The sequence below is a fragment of the Elephantulus edwardii genome, unplaced genomic scaffold, assembly GCF_000299155.1.
Source record: "Elephantulus edwardii isolate Elephantulus edwardi_28Jun2011 unplaced genomic scaffold, EleEdw1.0 scaffold00130, whole genome shotgun sequence".
Lineage (NCBI taxonomy): Eukaryota > Metazoa > Chordata > Mammalia > Macroscelidea > Macroscelididae > Elephantulus > Elephantulus edwardii.
The window spans coordinates 864,137-883,954 of record NW_006399880.1 but is presented as its reverse complement, the minus strand read 5'-3'; the positions used below and the strand labels follow the sequence as shown (position 1 = coordinate 883,954).

At 41.6% G+C, this 19,818-nt stretch overlaps 1 protein-coding gene across 3 annotated transcripts in view; it reads right to left on the bottom strand.

The window, feature by feature from the left end:
- Positions 1 to 19,818, bottom strand: part of GLRA1 (glycine receptor, alpha 1) — a 193,588-nt gene that overhangs the window by 62,813 nt on the left and 110,957 nt on the right. For all 3 annotated transcript variants that reach the window (XM_006893677.1, XM_006893676.1, XM_006893678.1), the window contains 2 exons: positions 6,674 to 6,897; positions 1,160 to 1,242 (listed from right to left, as the gene is read on the bottom strand). In XM_006893677.1, the coding sequence (XP_006893739.1) occupies positions 1,160 to 1,242; positions 6,674 to 6,897 (307 nt within the window). The remainder of the gene's footprint in view (positions 1 to 1,159; positions 1,243 to 6,673; positions 6,898 to 19,818) is intronic.

Genomic DNA, 19,818 nt, shown 5'->3' with positions numbered 1-19,818 from the left:
AAATATAATCCACTCTGCAACCCTCATTGCATACTCCTACGATAAAAATAATGCCCTAAAATATAATACTTTTAGACTATTCTCTCCCCCATAGATTTCAATGCAATGGTCTTTTCGATTTCTTCATGGTCATGTGATATTGGGCAGTGAATATGGAAGACTGAGAAGAATTGAAGTCTTTGAATTATAGTGTTGGTGATGAATACTGAAGAGACCCTGGAGTAGCAAAAGTGTAAACAAATGTGTATTAAAAGAAGTACAACCAGAGTGCTCCTTAGAAGCAAAAATTGTGAGACTGTCCTTTACCCTATGCTTGTAGTTCTTAGAAGGAATAGCAAGTTTGGAAGGTGGTAGTTCGGTTAAAGAAAGGATGATACTCAAGAAGATCAATTGTCAGTTGAATGCAATAATGGTCCGGAGATGGTGAGACGCAGGCAGAAGATGAGGCAAAGTTTCAATGTGTTATCTGTAGGGACCATATGAATTGGACTTGACCTGACAGCACCTAACAACAACCAACAAAAGCATTAACTGACTCCTCTTCTAGCTATTCCTCCAAGTCCAGTAATACTTCCTATGTCTTTCCATTTCATTCCATTTTTAAGTTAGTCAGATTGGATTTTGTGTTTTCAATCAAAGCACTCAAGCGATCCCACCTGTTATCTTGCTAGTCTATAAGTGATCTTTTCTGAGAGATCTTTTTAAATATTACCCCTCCTTCCAAATCAGAAGAAAGCCCTCCTTGGGCAAGAACCCACAGTGTTTTGTGCCTGTGACAGCACTCCTAACATTTGCTGCCCTGTGCTGTCTTTGTGTAGTTGTCTACCTCCCCTCCTGGGCTGAGCAACCTTGTCAGCTCAAGGACTGTGACTTATGCAAGCTATTTCTCCACCGTTCCTGGAGTGGATGCTCACAGGATCATGGAGCAATGCCTTTTTAGAGAATGCTGCAGGCTTCTCAGCTTGGACCTCAGTCTTACAGTGTAAGAGAAGTTATATTTGTAATGCATTTTCAAGGAGCAAAGCCCCTCATCTACTGTTTTAGGCAATTACAGCAAGCCCCGAGGGCTTTGGTTAGGAACAACCAAGAGGGAATTTGTGTCTCCCGGTAAAAGCGATGGCACTGGGTTCTCTCTAGAGGTCTCATGCAGGAGACTCACAGCTTTCCAGTTGCATGATACATGTCTGGACGTCCATGGGGAAATTCTTCAAGTCCATGGGGCAGGCCAGTGTCAAGGTGATTCTGGAAAGAGAAGACAGTTCAATTATGTTAGATCACAAACCAGGATGCTGTGCCTATATTCTTGTTACTGTCAGAAAAGAATTTGTCGAGGAGAGGTAAGGGAGGTCAGGGAACTATTATTTAGTTTGAATAAATACCTATGTGATTGTATATTCTGGATATGGAAGCACAGAGGTTGTCAGGTTGTAGAACTAACTCCAACATTTCTTTGGAGTCTGTCTGGCTTGGAGGGATTTTTTTCTTAAAGGTATAGCATCCAAATCTGCCCATTCCTTCCTCTCCTCAGAGGTTCTACAGAGCATCAGGTAGAGGCAGAGCACAGGTTTTACATGCAGCAGCAGCAGCAGGCCTCAGGGCATCATTGGGAGCACTTGCCACACGTGCTGCCCTTGTTTACTGGCTGTCTCCCTTCACTCCCTGGGTTCATTGCAAGTTATTTCTCCCAGGACCCCTTCTGAGTGTCCAAACACAGCTGACTCACACTTGTTCCAAAGTGGCAGGCTTTCCAGGGTTCTGGACTAGCTGCTGCTCTGCCCTTTTCAGAGGCTGCAGCCCCAAGTCAGAAGGAGAGACCCCTTTATAGAGTCTAAGGCTTGCAGCTCAAGCTGGGTTACAAGGCTTCAGCTTGAAAGGTTTCGCACCATCTGAATGTCTGCTGCAAGGAAGGGAGATGAGGCATCCCAGAATCATAGGATCTTGGGACCCAAAGGATCTTAGGTCATCAGACAATTTCCTCATTTGTCAGATAAGGAAACTAGGGTGCAAAGAAGGCTAAGAAGGGACTCAGTCTAAGGTCACCAGCAAGTTGATGGCTCATTAGGCTTAAAACCTTAACTCCGAGCCTTTGGAATTTTAGTCCCAAATCACATGAGGTGGGTACACGTGATTGCTGGCTGAGTCTGTGAAAAACTCATCCCCAAACCCTAAAACTGTAACTGGTGATGTAGCAGAGGCATACAGCCCTGTGCAAACTCTATCCCTTCCAAACTCCCCAAGTTCACTCTCACAACCCTAGGGGTAGGCCTTTTCAGCATAAGAAAGAAGCCAGAGGGGTAAAAAGATGGAGGGAGAGAGGGAGGGAAAGAGGAGGCAAAAAAGGCTGTGCAAGAAGGAGGGGGAAAGCGAAAGGCAGTTGAATTTCTGAAGATAAAAGCTCTGAAATGGGGCAGCTGTCACACCGGGTTAATTTCTCGAAGCTGAATGACCTTGGGAACATCACTTTCTGCTGATTTGTCCTCCTGTCATGCTGCACTGGGGCTGAGACTCCCAGAGATGTGAACCTGGTCTGGCAGTAGCAAAACCCGGGTGACACCCCCTCCACTCTCAGTCAGTGGGGGGCCTTCGTGGCCATTTCCTGAGCCCAGCACCCTTCTTGGATGAGGATGGTCTCCAGGGTGAAGACGGCATGTTACCCTCTGTTTCATCCAAGTTTATCTCTCTCTTGGGTCTTCTTTTTCCTACCAACATCCCCAAAGTCCCCTCTCTCACCCAGCCTACTCTCAGGACAAGCTTTCAGCTCACTCACACCAAAGTGTGAGAATCAGTGTAGCCAACATATTTGAAACATCTTCTGATAAGAAAGGGAGCTCTTGTGGCTTAGTGGTAAGAAGGTGTACTATAATCCTAAAGGCATGTGGTTCAAATCCACCAACAGCTCCTTGGGAGACGGAAGGGCCATCTCCTTCCTTGTGATTTACTGCCTCTGAAAATGTGCTAGAGGGTCAGTTATGTTCAGACAATGACACACAACAACAACTGATGAGAAACAAAAAGGGTTATTTCTCTGAGGAAGTGAAGAGGGAAGGATGGAACAAATTGTATTTAATACTTGGACCTTTTTAGCTCTTTGGAATATAAACACACTCGTTTATTCATACAATAGGTGAACTCCTACAGAATGCCAGGCTCTGATCTTCATTGCTCTGAGAGGGTATTGGATTCACATTATCACAGCTTAGATTCCAGGCCCTGCTGCTAATTAACTGTGGGATTTTGATAAATAACTCAAATTTTCAGACCTTACTCTGTATAATATGCAAAAATAGCCATAATAAAATCTACTTCATGGTTTGTTGTTATTGTGTACGACCCCCTGGCCCTCGCCACCCCCATGGATTTTCAGAGGCAGTTAATCTCATGGGAAGAGATTGCCCATCCTTCTGTGGAGCAGCTGGTGGCCGTGAACTGCATGCCTTCAGGATTACAGACAGCTTCTTGCCACCAGAGCTTCTATTGTTGTTGCTGCTGTTGGGTGCTGTTGAGTTGAGTACAACCCACAGTGATCCTATGAACAACAGATCTATCCTGTGTCATCCGCACACTTTAGTAGATGTATTCAGGCTAGCTAGTAAGGACAGATCCTTTTATAGGGGTTTTAGGGAGTTGTGGGAGGATATCAAGGGTATCATCCAGGAAGAGTGCAAACGGTCGTTGCAAAGACAGAAGAGGAAGAAAAGACCAAAATGGATGTCAGAAGAGACTCTGAAAATTGCACTGGAGCGCAGAGAAGCCAAAGCACAGGGAAGAATTCAAGATACTAAAGAGTTGAATAGAAGATTTCAAAAGGCAGCACGGGATGACAAAGCAAAATATTACAATGAAATGTGCAAGGAGTTGGAGTCGGAAAATCAAAAGGGCGGAACTCGCTCAGCATATCTTAAGCTCAAGGAAATGAAGAACAAATTCAAACCTCGAGTTGCTATAATCAAGGATGCTTTCGGCAGAACGTTAAATGATCCCGGAAGTATTAAAAGAAGATGGAAGGAATATACTGAGTCACTGTATCGAAAAGAATTGGAAGACACAGAAGAATTTCATGAAACAACATATGAGCAAGAGCCTATGGTGATGAAAGAAGAAGTTCAGGCTGCTTTGAAGGACATGGCAAAAAATAAGGCTCCAGGAATAGATGGTATACCAATTGACATATTTCAGTTAACAGATGCTGCCCTGGACGTGCTCACCAAGTTGTGCCAAGAAATCTGGAGAACGACCACTTGGCCAACTGACTGGAAGAGATCGATATTTGTTCCTATCCCAAAGAAAGGCGACCCAATCGAATGTGGAAACTACAGAACAATTTCACTGATTTCACATGCAAGCAAGATTTTACTGAAGATTATCCAAAAACGACTGGAACAGCACATCAACAGAGAACTACCAGAAGTCCAAGCTGGGTTTAGAAGGGGTCGTGGTACTAGGCATATTGTAGCTGATGTTAGATGGATCTTGGCTGAAAGCAGGGAATACCAGAGGAATGTCTATCTGTGTTTCATTGACTATGCAAAGGCATTTGACTGTGTAGATCATAACAAACTGTGGCTGACTCTGAGAAAAATGGGAATCCCAGAACACTTGATCGTTCTAATGCGAAACTTATACTTGGACCAGGAGGCAGTCATCAGAACAGAGCAAGGGAACACTGCATGGTTCAAAATCGGGAAGGGCGTATGCCAGGGATGCATCCTATCTCCATACATTTTCACCCTATATGCAGAGCAGATTATCCGGGAGGCTGGGCTCTATGAGGAGAAATGTGGGGTCAAGATTGGTGGACGATTTATCAACAATCTGCGTTATGCGGATGACACAACCCTGCTTGCTGAAACTGAGGAGGACCTGAAGCGCCTGCTGCAGAGTGTCAAGGACTGCAGCCTCCAATATGGATTGAGGCTCAATGTCAAGAAGACAAAGATTCTCACCACTGGACCAATTGGCAGCATCAGGATGGATGGTGAAGAGATTGAGATTGTACACAGCTTTAGTTTGCTTGGCTCCATAGTCAACAGTCTTGGCACAAGCAGCCAGGAAATTAAAAGGCACATTGCCATGGGAAGTCTGCTGTTAGGGACCTCTCCAAAGTGCTGAAGAGCAGTGGTGTCTCTCTGGAGACTAAGGTGCGTCTGATACAGGCCATGGTCTTCGCAATCACCTGTTATGCATCAGAGAGTTGGACAATGACCAAAGAGGATAGAAGGAGAATTGATGCCTTTGAGCTGTGGTGCTGGAGAAGAGTATTGAGAATACCATGGACTGCTAGGAAAACAAACAGATTTGTCCTGGAGAGCGTTAAACCGGGTGGCTCCTTGGAGGCAAGGATTCTGAGGCTCCGTCTAACTTACTTTGGACATGTAGTGAGGAGAGACCGGTCCTTGGAGAGGGACATCATGCTTGGGAGGGTGGAGGGACAGCACAGGAGAGGAAGGCCCTCTATGAGGTGGATTGATTCAGTGACTGGGATAATTGGGATGGGAGTGTCAGAGACAGTGCGATTGGCACAGGACAGAGCGGAGTTTAGGGCTGTTGTACATAGGGTCGCTATGAGTCGCAGGTGACTCAAGGGCACATAACAACAACAAACAACAAGGGAATATGGTATTTTGTTGGAATTTAGGGTGAGGGTCCTGTTAATTAACTTGGGTGTGGCCTCTGGTCTGATCTTTGGTCTGGTCTCTGCTCTGGTCACTTTAGGCATTATCAAGGAGTGCTCAAGCCTGGGAGGGGCAATTGCAACATTGTTTCTCCATTCCAGACCTTAAAGGCATATGATAATTAAGGGTCCAGTTATCTCTAGCTACTTCCTGTTGAACTGGGGTAATTCTGTGGGGCTGGTGTTGGTTTCCTGTAAGGTCTGAAAGAGGAGCATTTTTACTTGTTCTTACGCAGTAGTTTGAGAGATGTTGGTGAGGCATTCTACTAAAAATTTCTCAATAGGAGGGCTAGTTTTAGGCAGTTGAAAATGGAGTCTGGTGTAGGAAGTTGTTGGATTCAAATGGCAAATGGCCTTTGACCTTTGGGACCAGTAGGAAAGTTGAGAGAGAAATGTAAGACAGAGAAGGAGAAGTTTGGCCTATTCCAGAATGTACAAGCCAGACAAATAAAAAGTCTAGGTAGGCTCTTGCATTACTCACTTAGTATAGGCTGATAAAGCCACTGCTTAAGAAAGCAGGTCTGGTCGTGTACCAGCCACCAATGAGCTATTAGTGAGCTTGATTGGGAGGCTTCTCTCTGGGTTGGCCATTGTGGAGAAAAGAAAAAGAGGTTTTGGTCTATGACTGAGTGTTCTTTGCAGTCAGGGAACCATTGTTAGATAAAAAAAAGAGTTGAGAGCGAGAAAAAGAAAGAAAAAACAATTACTATCTTTCGTGTATTCTTTCTCATCTTGATTTATTGAAATACTGAGTAATGTCAGGGGCCTCTAACTTAAACCTCAACTTCTACCAGAAGTGTTCCCGTTTTCTCTGGCTTTCATGCATATGGCGTTTAATGCTTACTCCCTGCATATCAGTTACAGTTGGATCTGTCTACTCTGCAAAATTGTTGGGTTGCTGGGCCCATCACCTCTGCTTGCCTTCTTAACCATCTGCTCCCAGGAGGCAATGGAGCAAGCTGCATTCTGAGGCTGGAGGTGCTGAACTGATATGGGACTCACCTGATACTATAGAGAACATTCCCGTTTCGGGAGATCCTCAGCAGTTTGTTGTCTGTGGTGATCTCGTGGAAGTGGGCCCCCTTCTCATTGGCAAAGAACAGGTCAGGTTTCCAGATGGAATCCAACATGGACGGGTCCAGATCCAGAGAGTCATCAGGGTATTCATTGTATGCCAGCCGGGGGTCATTCCATTGCTGCCGCAGGAAGATATTGACCCTATAGTCCTACATCAGGAGACAAAGAGGTGGAGGCAGAGTTAGGCCCAAAGGCTCTCACTTAGGGCTTCCCAATGTCCTTTCTGGAGTGTGGGTCCTCTTACGTGAGGGTGAGATTATAAAGTCTGTGCATGAGGCAAAAACCATGACAGTCATACTTACACTAAAAAGTTTCCTAAATATGGATTCAACTCTGATTTCAGATTACAATCAGGTGTCACATAACATTCAAGCTACATTCTGTGAAACAGGACATGAAGGGAGCACCATTTTGTAGGCTGGACCAGCTATTTAATAAAGTATCTTGGACAAATTAATGCCTTTGAGCTGTGGTGCTGGAGAAGAGTATTGAATGTACTATGGACTGCCAAGAAAACAAACAGATTAATCCTGGAAAGGGTTAAACTGGGTGGCTCCTTGGAGGCAAGGATTCTGAGGCTCCGTCTAACATACTTTGGACATGTTGTGAGGAGAGACAGGTTCTTGGAGAAGGACATCATGCTTGGGAGGGTGGAGGGACAGCGCAGGAGGGGAAGACCCTCTATGAGGTGGATTGATTCAGTGACTGGGATAATTGGGATGGGAGTGTCAGAGACGGTGCGATTGGCACAGGACAGAGCGGAGTTCAGGGCTGTTGTACATAGGGTCACTGTGAATCACAAGTGATGGCACATAACAACAACAATGACATCTTGGACAAACTTCATGCCTTAAGCAGAGATCATCAATGTGCTAAGAGGCTTTACTTTTGTGTTTGGTCCTCAATACATGCCATTAGTAATTTCTCTATATCTAAGTCCCTCTCTCATTTACATTAGTGTTGCATCTTTCAGGGGAATTGATCCTTTAAGGGCTTGCAGAGTTTTCCCTTTGTTTTGTGAGATCACTGCGTTTGTCACAGCATGCCTAAATTGTGAGCAGTAGCATTCGCTAATTTCCACCTTTGTTTAATAACCTTTTGTTTCACTTCCATATGGACATTTCTTCTTTGCCTCATGCTGCTGCTACAACTAGCATTGGTTTCGCTGTGTTTGGGATCAGTGAAGCATTTCACAGTAGTATTTTCAAAAGAAAATTAAACATGTAATGTTTAGACACTCAAAAGATGTGGGATACACAAGGTTGGATACTGCTCACTACCAGTCAAAGTGGCTAACTACCACTGTTATAAGGTAAAATTTTAAAATAGAAAGTACAAGGCAGTACATATAAACTAATAATGTAGTTGTTTATGGGGACAATTAAGATCTATATTATAGATTTTATACGTATTGTACCGTTACACATCTGGCAGCATGATTGCTTTGTATACAAAAGGCATGAAATAATAAAATTTAATAAAATAAAAAAAAAGGCATGAAATAGACTTGAAGCTATTATATTTGCTACACTCTGTTTGGGATTTCTGAACACTGCTACAATCTTAAAGGACCAGGGATGAATGAACGTATATAAGGCTGGACTTGCCCCAACAGATGTTATATGACATATGACTATATTTAAATGCTACATAAAGAACATTTATTTAAAAAAAAATAAAAAAAGAACATTTATTTATTTTAGCTTTGAAAAAATTTAATATTTGAAAATTTTAAAACTGAAGAAAAGTTTAAAGATGGATGTGGGAAACACTTGTTTTTACCATTTTGTTAATTCTTTGCCATGCTTGTCTCAGTTTCTTTTCCTAATTGAGAACATTACAGATCAAGTCTAAGGGGAATAGCACCCTTCTACAGTCAATCCCACCTGTGCAGTAAGTATTATGTGCGATAAAGTTTGCGGTAAAGAACTATAGCTCCCTAGAAAGAACTTAAAAGGAAAGAACTAAAGCTGTTGCTGTGGATGCAAACTGTCCTACCTTAAAAACCCTCAGAAACCCAGACAACAAGCCCAATTAATTCCCTTGCCAAGAAGAAGGATGGGTAGTAGAACTCTGCAGCATTCTTGCTGGTATGCACTGCTTTGTTTTAACTCAAGGTAACCCAAGTACATACAAATTAATGCTTGTCTCTTCACAATACCTGGCACGTCTGAGCCCATTCGTGTGGTCACTGTATATTCTGAGTGCCTTTTGACATAAGAGATCCTTTCCCAGCATTCATTTGGAAAATAACCTGCTGGGATCCATAGGATTTTCACTGACTAATTTTCAGAAATAGATTGTCAAATCTTTTAGATTGTCAAATCTCTCTCCCTAGTCTGTTTTACTCTGGAAGCTCTGCTCAAGTCTATCATATGTGACTCTGCTGGTGTCTGAAATTCTAGTGGCATTTCTTCTGGCATCACAGCAATAGGCAAGTCGCTGCAGTATGATCAATGAACAGATGAAAGGTAAATTATGTTAATATAAACATCTAAAATCTTCAGCTGTGTTGATTTGTTTATTTGGGGGGACAATTGTTAGATGCAGTGAAGTCATGTCTTACTAGGTTCTAAACTTAGTACTTGGTTAAATGCTTTCATGGGACTGCAGTGTACTTCTTGTTGTTATGTGCCGTCGAGTCGTTTGCAACTCATAGCGACCCTGTGTACAACAGCCCTAAACCCTGCTCTATCCTGTGATAATCTCACTGTCCCTGACACACCCATCCCGAGTACCCCAGTCACTGAATCAATCCACCTCAAAGAGGGTCTTCCTCTCCTGCGCTGTCCCTCCACCCTACCAAGCATGATGTCCCTCTCTAAAGACCTGTCTCTCCTTACAACATGTCCAGAGTATGTCAGATGAAGCCTCAGAATCCTTGCTTCCAAGGAGCAAACTGGTTTAACTCTTTCCAGGATGTTTGTTTTCTTGGCAGTCCATGGTAAATTCAATACTCTTCTCCAGCACCACAGTTCAAAGGCATCAATTCTCCTTTGATCCTCCCTAGTCATTGTCCAACTCTCTGATGCATAACAAGCGATTGCAAAGACCATGGCCTGTATCAGGCGCACCTTTAGTGCAGTGTACTTACTGCACTAAAAATTTGTATATCTAATTTGTAAGCAGGAGGGGCATCCACTTCCTAAATAACGTGCCTCTGGAAACTCTATGAACTTTGATAAATGTTGATAGTTGTAGAAAGGCTTCAGGCCTTTTGTTCATAGGGTCCCTATGAGTCGTGCTTGACTTGAAGGCAATCAACAACAACAATAAAGAAATGTCAGGTTAAATCAAATGCAATAGATTTCTCTATTGCAGGATATCTTAGAGACATTCGTATGCTAATACTTTTTTGAAAGTTTTAATTTATTATGCAGCTGTTGTAGATGAAAATACAGCAGTAAACTATACACCAGTTCAACTGTTTTCACTGTGCAATGCAGTCACATTGGAGACATTTATTTGAGTTGGGCAACAATTCTCACTTGCCTTTTCTGAATTGTTCCTCCCTAGTAACAACTCACTGTCTACTAAGTTACCTAATTCTTTTGAATTGTTATCAATTTGATCCCATACAGTTAGATCTTAAAAGAGACTATTTAACCTAAACTATTGCTTTGTTTTAAGAAGACATGAGCAAGTAATTTTGGTTTAATGCTTAAGATTATCTTATAGCAGTTGTTTCAGGGGGTTCATATTAGTTTCCATGACTCTAAAATTTTCAAATAAAAATTTGAAATTCTGCTCTGGACTGTCCTCCTTTTACTCTGAATCCTTCTATAGAACCTTTGGTCGATATGCTCAGCAGTGCTAGCTGGTTCTTCTAGTTAGAACTAGAACCTAGTTCTCCTGGTCTCAACAAAGGATATAATTGCTCATGGAAGCAACTAAAAAATGTTACATACCCTCTTCCTATTTCTTCTTCCTTTCCCTCAAGATACTAATACCTTTTGGGAGTCTCCAAAAGGGAAATAGAAAAAGCACTATTTTCCTGATTTATTTTAATAATGGAATTCTTATTTTGTGCATGGTCTTCTGTAGGGTAAAGGTTGGGAATTTCTGCCCCAACTAAACCGCCTCTCCTCTCCTGCCCCCTATCCCTTGTCTTTTTAAAAATTTTTTTTATTTACATTTTTTTATTAATTTAAATGAAAGTTTACAGAGACTTAGTGTTTCCAGTCATTCATTGTTGCACTATCCCTTGTCTTTTTATCCCTTCGGAGAAACTAAAGTCCAGAGAGGGTTGAGATTGATCTAATGTCACTTGAAATGTCAAGGGCAGAGTTGAATGTGGGACCCAAGTGTCCTGACTCTTGGCTGAAGGATTGTTCAACTGTCTCTGGAGGAACAGAAAGGGTTCCTTCAATTGCATGTGCAACTGGAAATGCAAGTTGATATGAGTAAGTCTCAAAGGCAGGAAACTGAGCAGCAAACATATTAAGACATATTTTGATTCAGGAAATTTAAAAATTTTTAAGGATTAAAAAAAATGTTAAGGATGCCACAGGATAGAAGAGGCTTCAGGACTGTTGTTCATAGCATCACTATGAATGGGACTTGAGTCAAAGGCTCAGCACCTAACAATCTAACAACAACACCACCACCACTGCCACATACTACTAACTTTTTATGATAATCTAGGCAAAATAACTTTTTCATCACTCTACATCAGTTATAGCTTTCTTATAGAAGTAAAACATCTTAAGGTCTCTCTTTGAGTTCCTCTGTACTCCGTTTCCTGTTTGGTTCAGCAATTTACTTTGCTTTAGAGTTTGAACAGTAATGATACTAATGTTAGCTTGTTTTCATAAAGTAGGATAGTATAAAGCTTTCCACAGCATATGCATCACACTAGCAACCTCTGGACAGGGTCAACATGTCTGGGGTGTGGGTAGCCCTCAGACCACTCCAATCAGGCAAAGATGCTGTCTTTGCCATATCATGCTATCCACAGCCTCTCCCTGTACATGTTCCCCAGCACTTCCAGGACAAGCGCACAGATTTTTGAAACATATAACCACTCTCTTATTTATAACAGTATATAATAAATACCTTATTGCTCTATTTGGAAAAAAAATTATAGAGACACTTCTAAACTGAAGGCTATAGAATTCAGGACTTAATTGCATTTTCGTGGGGAGTAGGATTAGATCTCTCTGTTTAGACTCCCAAAAGGCACTAGAGTTTCCCAAAAGATGTATAACCTCAGTTCAAACCCAACTTAAATGTTTTCCTTCCAGGGATAATCTCCACACACGAGGACATGCCGCTGCTGTTTCCCTGAGAGTGCTAGATTAATGAGGTCATGCCAGATTTTGTTTTGGGGTGCTGCTTTCAAATTCTAATCAGTCTTGATCTGTCATCAGCAGAGGGGAATGAAAATAAACAGCCTTCCTTCCCACTCTCATTCTTACCCACAGCACATATCTCTTCCTGTTTGCCTACAAAAATATCAATAGCTACAGAATATGTTCCAAGGTATTTTACAGAATTGTTCTATAATTTAATTGAAGTCTCTCCCTCCAGCCCCATAGAAAATGACATTTAGTCTTATAATCTCATGTCTTATAAGTCCCTTGGTAAAGAGAATTTCAGGCCAGGCCTGGATACTGGTTCTTTCTATTTCTTGCTGACAATAATGGGTAGCTTTCAATCTGGCTCCATCTTCTGATCGGGGGTGGGGGGTCAGAAATAGCTTCTTTTCTTCCCTTTCATTTTATACAGTGTATTTGTGTGCATATGTGTGTATGCACATGCACATATGTATGTGTGTGTGAGAAAGAAAGGCACTGGGTAAATCACTGACAATAAACAGATTGAATGGTTGGGCAGAAAAAGCCTTCAGTCCCCAAACCTCAGGCTGCCCTTTTGATGTTCTTGCCAGTGACATGTCAAGCCTGCTTATGTGGCTGGAAGGAAGAAAAGAAAGTGGCATTTCTTAAAATGGTCTGTTAGGCACCAGGCGCTATTCTAGATACTGTCACATGCATTTAATTTTCTCCTGAATCCTGCAAGGTAGACATTCAGATTCCCATGGTAAGGGCGAAGGAACTGAGATTTGGAAACATTGAGCAACTTGTACAAGGTACATAGCTTTGTGAGCGACAGAGCTGGGATCGGATTCTGCATTAGCCAGTTGCTCTAGTGAGCACTATTTCACGACATCGTGTGGATGCTGTAATCCATCCTATTCTGTGGAGGCTTTCCTCTCATCTCCTTCACCTTGATAAATTCTGCCGGGCAATCTGATTCTTGGCTTCTGGAGAAGGCTTGATGCTCCCAGGATTGCCTGACTCTTCTGATATGTTAGAACTGAAGGAATGCAAACTAATAATGTGCTAAAGCTGCTAACAGAAAGGCTGGAGACATGGGTCAATCTTGAGGTACCTCAAAAGAAAGGCCTGGCAATCCACTTCTGAAAAATCAGTCATAAATATTCTATGGAATATAATTCTACTGTGTGACACACTTGGGATTGTCATAAGTCAGAATCAACTTGGTGACAACTGGTTTTAGCAAGACTGAATTACTAGAAACATTTAGCACGTCCTCAGTGTGTGTGGTCTGTACCTCTTCAACTTATTTGGCAGCAATTTGATGGAGATGAACTTGATCTTACATTCTCCTGGTCCCCAGGTCTCTCCAGTGCACTGAAAGCTGCTTAATGCCCAGAGTGACTTGGTGGCAAAGTCAGAAAGAGTTGGAGCAGAAAGGGCTTCCTTGTTTTGAAGTTAGAGAGACCGAGATCCAGAAAAGAAAGGTGTTTTCTAAGGTCACACAGCAATTTGGTAAAAGGACCTGGGACCAGAACTTAAAGTTACTTCTTTGTGCTTCACAACTTAAGACAGAAATTGGGCTAGATGGTTTCTAAGAATTTATCCAAATCTAATAGCTGTTTGCCATGAGTATTAGTTTTCCCACAATATTTTAGTAAGCATCTATTAAGTGCTGGACACTATCCTAAACACCTGAGGAATCTGACAAGATTAAGAAAGATATTGATGCTGTCCTTGAGCCTAGAATAAAATGATGAGACCATATTAAGAAATATAGCCTCAGGATGAAGGGAAAGAAAAAAGATAGGTTCTTCATCTAGTGGTGGTCAGGGGAGATTCCAGGAAAGAAGTGACATTTAAAGTGAAACCACATCTGGTAGAGTCAAAAGAGAAAAGCATCTGGGGCAGATGGAATGGCACAGTAAAAGACTAGAGGAAAAGCAGAGAGTGGCACTTTAGGAAGAACTGCAAGTAAATGAATGCAGGAAGAGTGTGAAGAAACATGCAGGGCCTTGCCTTTAGTTTGAAGGAATTTGGGATGAGACAACTCATAGTGACCCCTATGTACAACAGCCCTAAACACTGCTCTGTCGTGTGCCTTAGCATTTTATTATTGATCTTTTAAAAATATTTTACTTTTTCTTTTTAGTTAATGCATATTGGTTGTGAAAGACATAAATGTACATAATCTAAAAGAAGGAAAAAAAAAGTCGTAGGACCTTGAATTGACTGATGCCAACTTGGAACAAAAGATCTGAAGACAGAACCCCAGACAGCCCTACCCCTTCCTGGGCAGCCATAGCTCCTCCGCGCTGCAGCCCCGATCCAAACAAGCTGCTGCCATTGATTTTCTCCTCTCTAGTTGGTAAACAGCAGTGGAAAAATGCAGCTTGGAACAGATCAATGTAATTGGTGTAATAGGCTGAGAGCTATATGCTGTTTTGCTTACTTGGCACTATACTCACATAGGTCGTGTTTGACATGCTGGGGGTCTGTGTTCAGACTCAGGGGCCGCAAGACCAACATCTAAACTTCCTTCTTCAAAGCCTTAGGCTCTGCGGTCAGTGGTGGGTTGCCAGTTCTCAAGCTTTCAAGGGTGGCTTCAGTGGACCCGAGGCAGGTGGGATTTCCAGTGCTCTAGCTCATCAGTCTTTAAGCATCAACCCATTTATGCTGCTCTGAGGTTCCCTGATGGTCTTATTTTTTTTTTTGATGACTGGAAAACGGCCTTGTTTGTAAGAGTAAAGTAGAGCATTAACTACCTTAATCTTAATTCTCTGGTTTAACATTTATTCAGGACTACCTGTTCACCATTTGCCATTGGTTCTGCCTTTTGGCCATCACTCACATTGTGCCTGATTTTAGATTCTAACTTATCCGAATAAACTCTTCATTTGTAGAGATTTAGTAGTGAAATAAGCAGCCCGTGATGTTTTCATAGAGAAGTGACTGTGTGTGTGTGAGTGTGAGTGTGTGTATAGAGGAGTGTCTACTGAGGTTCAGAAGAAAGAGAGGTAGCCTAGGAGGTGGATAGAAAAATCATGTTCTTGTACTTTTCTTGCTCTTAAAGGACCATCTCTTCTAAACTCAATTTGATGCTCTCAATTTTTTTTCTCGCTCAATTTTTTGTGGGCAAGTAATAATATAGTAATGGAGGCACGGGCTCTTGGTTTCATTTCTTGTAAGTTGTTGTTAGGTGCCATTGACTTGACTGCAACTCATAGCAGCTGTATGAACAACAGCCCTGAACCTCACCTTATCCTGCATCAACTTCATCGTCTCTGGCATACTCAAGCCCATTGTTGTTCACTGTGCCAATTCATCTCATGGAGGGTTCTCCTCTCTTTTTCTGACCCTTCAACTTTCCCAGCATGATGTCCCTCTTCAAGGACTGGTTCCTCCTGAGAATATTTCCAAAGTAAGTGAGATTCAGTTTCACCATTATTGCTCCAATGAAGCACCCTAGTTACACTTGCTTCAGGATAGATGTGTTTGTACTTTTGGCAGTCCATGCAATATTAAGTACTCTCTGCCAATGCCACAATTCAAAGACATCGATTCTTCCTCAATTTTCTTTATTCACTGTCCATCTTTCAGATGCATAGAAAGCAATTAAAAAGGTACAGACACACCTTAGTCTTCCCCCACCCCTGTTTTAAAAATTGGGATTTTAATGAAAGTTTGTAGAGGACTTGGATTTCCATTCATTTATTGTTGCACATTTTCCTCCCTGCTCTCCCCACTCCCAGTTCACTTTCCTCTTGGAAAAAAATTCTTTCATTGTTGTACAATTCCTCCCCACCCTTTGTATACTTTACTATGCAGCTCTTATTCTGGACTGTTGTCATGCAAATAATAACTAATCATATTCCTTTTGAGCAGTTATTTTGCTCATCTGTTTCAATGCAGTGCACATTATTTATACCCTCTTTTCTTAGTTTCCCACCAATCCCCATGTCAGTCCTGTTTTACAACAGTGGCCCTATGCAGTATTTGCCCTTTTGTGACTGAGCTATTTCACTCACCATTATGTCCTCCAGGGTCACCCATTTTGTATATTTCTTGAGTTCCTTGTTTTTCAATGCAGCATAGTATTCCATTGTGTGAATATACCAGAACTTCTCTCTCCATTCGTTTGTTGATGGGCACTTTGGTTGTTTCCATCTCTTTGCTATTGTGAACAATGCAGCAATAAACATGGGTGTGCATATATCTGCTTGGGTGGCTGTTATGGTTTCTTTAGGATGTATTTCCAGTAGTGGAATTTCTGGATCAAATGGTATTTCTATTTCCAACTTTTTGAGAAAGTGCTATACTGCCTTCCATAGTGTTTGCACCATTTTACACTCCCATCAACAGTGAGTAAGGGTTCCAGTTTTTCCGCAACCTTGCCAGCATTTGTTGTTTGCTGTTCTGTTGAATTTTGATATTGTTACTGGGGTGAGATGATATCTCATAGTTGTTTTGATTTGCATCTCTCTTAGAGTTAGAGATTTTGAACATTTCTTCATGTGTTTGTCCACCATCTGAATGTCTTCTCTGGTGAAGTGTCTGTTCATGTCCTGTGTCCATTTTGCAATTGGGTTGTTTACCTTTATCTTGTAGTAGTACACCTTAGTCTTTAAATTGACATCCTTACCTTTTAGAACTGAGGAGTGCATCTTTAGAACTTTGGTATGTATCAGGGTTATATCCTTTCTCCATGACAATTCAATATGTAACCTGAACAAATAATTTGAGAAGCTGAACTATGTGAGAAAGAATGTAACATCAGGATTGGAGGAAGACTCATCAAAAATCTGCATTATGCAGAAGTTAGAATTGTACTTGCTGAAAGTAAAGAAGACTTAAAGCATTTACAGAAGAAGAACAAAGACCACAGCATTCAGTAGAGGTTAACATTTCAATATCAAGAACAAAAAGAAATCTTCACCATTTGATTAATAGGCAACATTATGATAGGTGGAGAAAAGACTGAAGTGCCAATGATTTAATTTACTTGGATCCACAATCAACATGGTACCAATAGTCAAGAAATCAAAAGATGTGTTGCATTGGGGAATCGTGCACCTCTTACACAGGTGAAATGGTCTCACAGGCAAGGCAAGGAATGGACACAAGTTTATGCTCTATAAAACGGAAAGTGATAATTGACATATGACATTCTAACAAGTTGTGCTGAGAAGTCAGAAGGATTATTTTCAGCTAGGTTGGGTGAATCTGGAAAAGTTTTGGTAAGAAGATAACATTTGAAAGGGCCAGTTTCAGTTTGACCCTTCTTCCTGAAAGGAAGATCTCTTAGATGTGGTGTTGTCTGAGATAGAAAGTAGAGAGAATGCCATATGAAAAGGAGGCATGATGTGGGAGGGGAGGGGCAGAGGAAAGGAGTACAGGCTTAGACTAGGAGGGCAGGACATCAAGTCTAGGAGTACAGTTTTGTGCATTTAGGACAAGGGTAAGAGCAGTTGGTGGTAAAAGGAAAGTCATATAGAAGGAGTAACACAATTAAGGTGGGCAGGCAGGAACATTCAAAGGGTTCCGTTTAGCCCAGTCATTAGCAGTATAACTAATAAATTTCTCCTTTGTTTAGGATCTACACTGTTGCAGGCATTTTGTTAGACATACTTTACCCTTCAGCTCATTTAATTTTTTTCCTTTATTCTATTATTTTTGTGTGAGTGTACCATCAAATCAGATCTGACTGGTACAGGAGGAGATTGTTCCTTCTTCCCTGGCAGAGCATCTGGTGGATTCGAACCGTGAGCCTCTGGGATTGTAGTTGCTGCTCCTTACCACTAGGCCACCAGAGCTCCCCAGCTCATTTAATTTTTAAAATCACGCTATGACATAGATACTTTTAACTCAAGAGAATGGTGAAGAAGGCTCAGGGAGGTTAAGTAATTTGCCCACATTCATTTAGTAAATAGTAGGACTGGAATTTGAACCTGGTCTAATTATAAAACTCATGTTTTCAAACACTCTGCTGTGATGAGGTTGCAAAATGATTGGAGACTGGTGGCTATCCATGGCAAGATACTTGGATTTTGTTCGGTAAATAACAGGACACTGAAGACATGAGCAGTGGAGCAATCTTTTCACAATTTGGCTTCAGGAAGATCAGTAAGGTGGGAGTGATCAGGAGGTATTAGAAGTGAGAGAAAGCAGGCACAAGGAGACTGATCTCTGGGCTGTTTTGACAGTACAGTCAAGAGGAAAAGGAATATGCACTGAGGTGGTGAGAATTGAGAGTGGGTGTTAAAGAGAGAACCATAGTTCCTTATTGTCCTCTTCCTCTTATCATCAAATATTATAGACAGGAAGAACTTTGAAAACTTCAGTCTTCTGTTTTTCATTTTATGGAGAGTCTAGAGAGGGAAGGGACCTTCTTAGGTCCAGACAGAAGTTCAGTGACTACAGTGGGACTTCCAGGCAAGTATCTTGACCCTTAACCTACTGCCTTTCCTACCACATTGTACACCTCTGGGAGTAAGTGACATAAGGCTGAAAGGAGAAGAACCAAGGTGGATCTTTAGGCAGGTGGCAATATGGATGGCAGATTCTCCCTGAGAAGGCTCTCTACCATAAGTTTCAGTAGAACAAGGTGGGATTCACATGCGTGAGAACTAGACCACCTTTCCCAGGGATGGGGCCTGGCAAGCCTTTCCTGGATCTCTGATAAGCACCATAGAATTATAGTCACAGATCCTTATGCGAATGTGATAGGTCAGGCCCAGTCTCCCACAACCCTCAGCTTGCACATGTAGGGTTTACTCACCCTTCACTGGGTGTGAGGTATTGTGCTAAGTGCTTTATATGAGCCTTCTCACCAAATTCTCAAGTGAGATAATTTTCTGAGTCCACCAGTCTCCTCGAGTTTCTACTTGTTCTTGAATTAATTTTAGGTGCTTTGCCTAAAGTTAGTGACAGAGCAGAGACTCATACCCAGACCTGCCTAATTCTAATGACCTATACATTTAAATATTACATGATACTACCTCTTTCCACTAATAATGTTTATTTACTGCTTATTAGTTTTCAAAGCACCCTCACATTGGATTTTGTTTTATAAATGTGGCTTGGGAAAGAAAATTACCCTCCCATTAGATAGATGTACAAAGTGATTCCCCCTAAAACTCAAGTTCCCACACTCGTTACTGATGAGTCCAGAAGCAATAATAATGCAAATAATAGCGATGTACCGAGACTTTTCCACAGGCAAAGAATGATGCCAAGGACATTGCATGTGTTATTTTGTCTATTCAATAATGCCATAATTTAGATTTTATTAATATTCCACTTTTCCATCGAGGTAAATAAAGATCTAGAGATGCCTTGCCCCACATCACCCAATTCATAAATATCAAAGCTAGGATATGAACTTGCTAATTCCAGATCCCACACATTTAGCCACTAGATAAGATTATCCAAGCTCTCCAAGAAATGTACTAAGAGTTTTGCAATAGTTCAATGCCATTGAAGACTGCCTCTGGCTACTGTTATATACAGTGGGTTCCTAGATGCTCACAATCAGCATGTCAGGTGCAAATACAAATCAGCATGTAAATACATCAGAGCAGGTATTAAAAAGAACAAAGGACTAAAACCTTCTGCTCCAAATTCAGGAATGAACTAGTATTTCTACTTAATATATTTTTTTATTTTTTGTGCATGTACTATCAAATAGATCTGACTGGTACAGGAGGAGATTGTCCCTCCTTCTCCAGCAGAGCATCTGGTGGATTTGAACCATGAACCTTTGGCATTGCAGTGCAGCTTCTTTCCACTAGGCCC